We start from the raw sequence: 6000 nt of genomic DNA on the forward strand, positions 1-6000 counted from the left end.
CTTCGGTGTTTGTCACACCACTAACAATGACAGAATTAGCTATATTGACACCAGTTTTCTTAAAGATATCCATATTCCCACCTGACTACTATTGTTCTTACGCATTAAACTGAAATTTACACAATGACACAAGTACAGACATTCACAATATCAGGCTCCTGGCTGGCTCGCCAAAGATGTAACGTATATAAGCTAGGCAATTGACTGCGGATGCCCCTGGCAACAGAAGATGGTTCGTCACGGAGCCTGGGTTGTGAATGAGTACACTGGAGCCATAGATTTTAGATTTTAGTATGAGTGTATGTATTCAGTAGATAACAAAACATAACCAACATAAACAATACATAAACAACATAACAAAATAACTTCAATGACACATACAAAACAATCCGACTTACAGTTCAGTTCAATGGCAGATTAGTGCGCTGCCAATGATTTGGGAAAAAAAACAGAAAGAAACAAAGACTTAACCCGACACAATGTGTTCCACGGCCGGGACCAGGTCTAGTGAAATGTCAATTAATTACGAATTGAGCAATCGATAATCCAGATAGGGAAGTGTTCAGTCGCAGTGAATGTGTGGTTCGGTTACCCTACCACATATATATCCAAGTTCTCTTAATCCAAGTTCTCTTAGCTCGCCATCTCGATCAGAGTCCTTGAATTAGGACGGGTCGAGAGTTCAAGAGTCCATAATTGGAGAATGGAGATTTGTTAATCCAGGAAAAAAACCTGACCTAAGAAGGCCAAAAATACAAATTAAGAATTCCATTCAAAAATAAAATAACCATAACAAATACTAAAGTAATTCAATATATGCATAATCATACCCGCTTAATGCAAGGCATTTCAAAAAATAAATATCTTTAATATAGCAATCAAAAATACATCTAAATTATGCAGTAATTGTATTATACTTATGTGAAATAAGTATAATAAAGTAATTAATCTCATGCTACATGAAATTTCACCATAACTTAAATTTCATAGTCAACTAATCTAAATGTCATTTTCAGAATCAAAACATGTACTCAAAATTAACATTCAAAATAACAATGCAAAGTGCACCTTCAGATTCCATTAACCAAAAATGTTAATCTCTAAATTACCCAAAACACTAAAGCAGAGTTTGGTATTTGTGAAAAATATTGCGCAATATCAAAAAGAAAATTACGTAGCTACGTTAAAATCGATAAGCTTAAATGACTAACAAAACATATAGCCATTTCAGTGGTAGTCACAATAGTAACAGCACACACTCAAAACAGCAATCATGTTCTAAATTAGCACCCATGCTAACATCAAATCAATGCCTTCGTAGTATAACAAGTAAAAAGTTTACCTTTGTAATTGAAATGACCAACGCAAGGTCTCCAGGCGTGACCCGACGTTTTAAACAGAGTGAAATCAGACAAAGGCTCTGATTAGAAAGCAGCAGCAACGAGTATTCATAGCTTGAATCACTATTATCACTAAAGTTGAATCACTTTTTTAGGTTTGCTTGGGGATGCCAAACAAACCATGCCACAGCCACAGTGGAGACACAGAGGAAGTGAACTCAGCAACCAGTCACTTTGAGGAAGTTGGGAGTTTGCAGGCCCGCCAACATAAAAGTCCCAACTAAATACGGGTTACATGTGCACTGAGCTCTCTCTCCTCCCCCATCATGATTGGACACACCCCCTACTGCTGATTGGCTCACTCTCTCTCCTCCCCCATCATGAGTGGACACGCCCCCTACTGCTGATTGGCTCACGCTCTCTCCTCCCCCATCATGATTGGACACGCCCCATACTGCTGATTGGCTCACTCTCTCTCCTCCCCCATCATGATTGGACACGGCCCCTACTGCTGATTAGCTCACTCTCTCCTCCCCCTTCATGAGTAGACACGCCCCCTACTGCTGATTTGCTCACTCTCTCCTCCCCATCATGACTGGACACGCCCCGTACTGCTGATTGGCTCACTCTCTCCTCCCCATCATGAGTGGGCACGCCCCTTAATGCTGATTGGCTGACTCTCCTCCCCGATCATGAGCGGACACACCCCCTACTGCTGACTGGCTGACTCTCTCCTCCCCCATCATGAGTGGACACACCCCCTACTGCTGATTGGCTGACCCCTCCCCCATCATGAGTGGACACACCCCCTAATGCTGATTGGATGACAATTTGTTCATTTAATCGAATTCTTTCAAACACTATTCATCTCTGCTTACTGTACATTTTACAATTACACAATGACCCAAAATGTGACTGCGTATGGAAATCTCTTGATGTGATAACTTAATTGCCGAGATTAAACAATTCTGAGGCATCAATATTCTCTACAGCAAACATTTTCAAGTTTGGTATTAATGTTTTCAGCAGTTTAACTTACCAAGCTCTGTTATAAGTGTCCTTGCTTTAGTAACAAAAGGTCCTACTTCACTCTGGTGCATCTTCGCTCTTTCTTTTAAATCTGCACCTGTTCAGACAAACGCGTGTTAATGCACATTTGTGTTATTGTATAAGACACTGTAGTGCAAAAAGTAATGGAAATGTAACCACAGAAGTATTTTTGTGTGTATTAAAATGCACTTTTGCCTTATCAAATTTAAAGAGAATTTGATTACAAGCAGAAGTTTGCATGAGTTTTGTGAGTTTGAGTTATGAGTTTGTGACATGGATTTATGAAAGCATGTCATAAACAACTGGAAACAATTGATCAGTGTTAATGAGATGGTGACTCACTGACAGACAGCTCAATGGAAACGCACTTGAACTTTAAATTTATAGACCAACAAAAGAAAAGTATGACCACATCTTAATAATGTACAATCCAGTATTTCACATTATTCTGAAGGCAATGTTTGTTTTCAGCAAAAATGTAATAACTTTCTCTACCGATGTGTCTATTTTCTGTTTATCTAACCAAGACAGTGTATTCAATAATAATATCATACCAACATCAAATCCTGACAATTTGTATACAACTTGCATGAATCACTTTAACGGCTGCATACCTGCGCAGAATATTCCCGGCACCATACTGCATAAAATTACAGTACGCACTTTGTTGTTCTTCTTCAATGACTCTACGGCTTCTGACATCTAGCAAAAAAGAATCACAAAAAGGGGGACATTATGTAGGCCATAGCTCTTATTCATTATCCAATCAAACGCTGTGAACATCTGTGCCTCATTTGGGCACTGCAGTACGGAGTCTAACGGGGCCTCCAGTGCTCTAGGAATTGGTACAGTTTCAACATAAGCCCTATTCGACTGGGGCTGGGGGGATTCATGTTTCAGACGCACTTTGTGATTTTAATCCCGTCCGAATCTGCCAAGTCTGTGTTTTTCGGCGAACTCAACGGTCCTCTGAGAAATCTAACGCTTCTCCTCACGTGTTTTTGACCCACCGTTCGCACACCAATCTTCAGCATGCTTTCATTTAACTTATGGACGATATCCGACGAAAAAAGAACATTATAAAATTAATAAACGGAGCCAAATCGCGGGAACTGCGAAGATTGGCCATTTTAATCTCAGTCTCAGGTTAGAGTAAGACACTTGTCTAGATTTCTCTGCTCACTTATGAGAGTTTATTATAAACAGCCACTGCTATAAACTCGTGAAGTTTACTTAAAATAGTGATTTCACAATAAATCAAAATGATATCAACAAATAATACATTAAAACGCCTTATCTCAGAAAGAACGAAAACAAAGTATAATTGAAGCTGTGAGGGCAAGTCGCCAAATGTGAGTAATAATCTGTGTTGGTGAGTATTTGAAACAGTGTCAATCAGCCATTGGTCGGTAAAATCCACGTCTCAGACAGTGTGAATACTGAATTGAGCTCTCTTTCAAATCTTCTTGTGTTTGAACAAACATATTCAAACAAAATTATGTCAAAATGCCCGTCTTGGCAAGTATCCTCGTAAACAGTGATCGTAAACAGCCGAGTAAGAAAACGTATCAGCGTGACAGTATAATGGATTCATGCATTCGGTCTTAAAGGGACAGCAGCCTAATATACCTGTGTGTTTTTAATGTAAATCAAACAACAAATGACAAAGAGAAATCACTCACTGCTCGAGGCTGAATAACTTTTGTAACTTTAATAAGGATTAATCTATGTTTAATGACTGGTGAAAAATATTTATGGCCGGTAAAATTTATTACGTCACCAGCCATTGACAGGAGTGGATTTAACGGATTTAGAGAGGGAAAGAACTATAATCCCACGAAGCATTGCGAACTGCATAATCAAATTAAAAACAAATTAAAATCAAATATAAAAATATATATAAAATATACAATATATTTTAAGCGTATTGCAAAATGTGCATATATATCAAAAACTTTCAGTATATTAGAGCTTAGGGAGGTCGGCTCGATTACATCATTCACAGTGCTTAGTGGGAGTGGGCGGAGCTAAAGAGCTATTTTGCAGTGTTGCTGTTTATGACTCTCTGATTGGTGGACATTTCTGTACAGCATCATAGGTAATGTTGATCTTCACCAGGAATTTCACTGTTAAACATGATTATTTAAAAAATAAGTTTGAAATAATGTGGGCTGACAGCTTCAACAGAAGCAAATACTATTGATGAACAACCTCATAGCTCACAGTAGGGCTGTCTATAAAGGTTTATAAGTTAAGTTAATTCTAAATCTATTTCCTAATGGAGAAAATGAAAGGAGTTTTTACTGTTGTATTACATTACATTCTGACAAGTATTTTACAAATACTCACCATCATAACAAGATTTTTGCTGATGGCATTTTTAGATTCAGGGCGATTAATCCCCAAAACAACAATCCCTAAAAACACAAGAACAGTCAGACTTCAGAAAATTGGGAATCATAACAAGTGACATGAAAACTGAAAGTGACAAGAAACTCTCTCTATATAAAATAAAATAAAAGTTTAGAACATTTAATTGAAAATATGTTATGTCGGGGTAAAGTTAATGAGATGTTAAACTCAAGGACACATGATTGCCACTTGCAGTAAGAGACACTGAAACCGTTGAATTATGGGGCAGTGCAGAGAGAAAGGGCTTTGAGTGACAGAGGTTAGACTCGTATCCTCTGTGATCATCGATGCCAGTATCTGGTTGTGTACCTGAGTCTTCACCGTCCAGGTGTCTAACGATCAGGTCATCACCAGCCTGAACGCCGGAGCTGTGCTGTCGGACACCTCCGCTGAAGGCGTGACGCGCACAGTGCGCCCTCTCGGTTAGAAAGGTCTGCAGAACACTGTCCGACCTGCACACGCCGCTGATAATGCGTGTTTGACATCGGACAGTCTGAAACAGCACTCTGCACTTCACTAAAGCCGCCATGCTGAAGCTTTCCTCCACTTTCAACTCTGAACTGTGCGAGTGACGTCACGTGTTTCGGAGGTCACGTGACTGCTGACTGCCTGGGATTTCTCTGAAGAGAAAAGCTGGATTTGCCCATGAACTTCAGCACACAGTTCTTTAGGTAATATATATATATTATATAGCCTATATGTCATTTAAATAATACATTTATAAAGACCTGTGCACCATTTGTTATTGCCTTTTGTTCATTTAACACGCTTTTATTCAAAGCGACTTATCACAATATCACATGCGGCTTATGATTACTCAAAGCAGAAGTTTTCAATATTTTAGATGCCACGGACTGACCCCCCAAATATGACCTATTCTATCTTTGTTGATAATTTGTGCAGTCAATGGAAATGAATGGGTTTTGTAATTTTAAATACATTTTGTTTAAGAAGAACCATAGTCCAGTAATTTTAAACCAAAATGGGGGTCAACCATGAACAGATTGCAACAGAAGCAAACTCAACTGATTTTGTATCCTCAATATGTCCTGAGTAAGGGGAAAAAAAAGCCCCGAAAAATCCCATTAGGGGAAAGTTTCGAAAAAGACCCAAATATAGCCTATTCATACGCCTATTCATTCTTTTTCTTCCGTGAAAATGTATTACAAGTTTTTAAAAATTGTTTGTTAACATGGAC

The 6000-nt window shown here is 38.6% G+C and overlaps 1 protein-coding gene across 1 annotated transcript in view; it reads right to left on the bottom strand.

Moving 5' to 3' along the window:
* The window catches only part of auh (AU RNA binding protein/enoyl-CoA hydratase), a 46826-nt gene extending 41453 nt beyond the window's left edge, over nt 1-5373 (bottom strand). Inside the window, exons 1-4 of the mRNA XM_082156866.1 lie at nt 5112-5373; nt 4740-4807; nt 3005-3092; nt 2380-2466 (exon numbers count right to left, since the gene is read on the bottom strand). Coding sequence (XP_082012992.1) covers nt 2380-2466; nt 3005-3092; nt 4740-4807; nt 5112-5331 — 463 coding nt within the window. The 5' untranslated portion in view covers nt 5332-5373. The remainder of the gene's footprint in view (nt 1-2379; nt 2467-3004; nt 3093-4739; nt 4808-5111) is intronic.
* Nucleotides 5374-6000: the final 627 nt, after the last annotated feature.

This window comes from Leuciscus leuciscus (genome assembly GCF_965113295.1).
Source record: "Leuciscus leuciscus genome assembly, chromosome: 24".
NCBI lineage: Eukaryota > Metazoa > Chordata > Actinopteri > Cypriniformes > Leuciscidae > Leuciscus > Leuciscus leuciscus.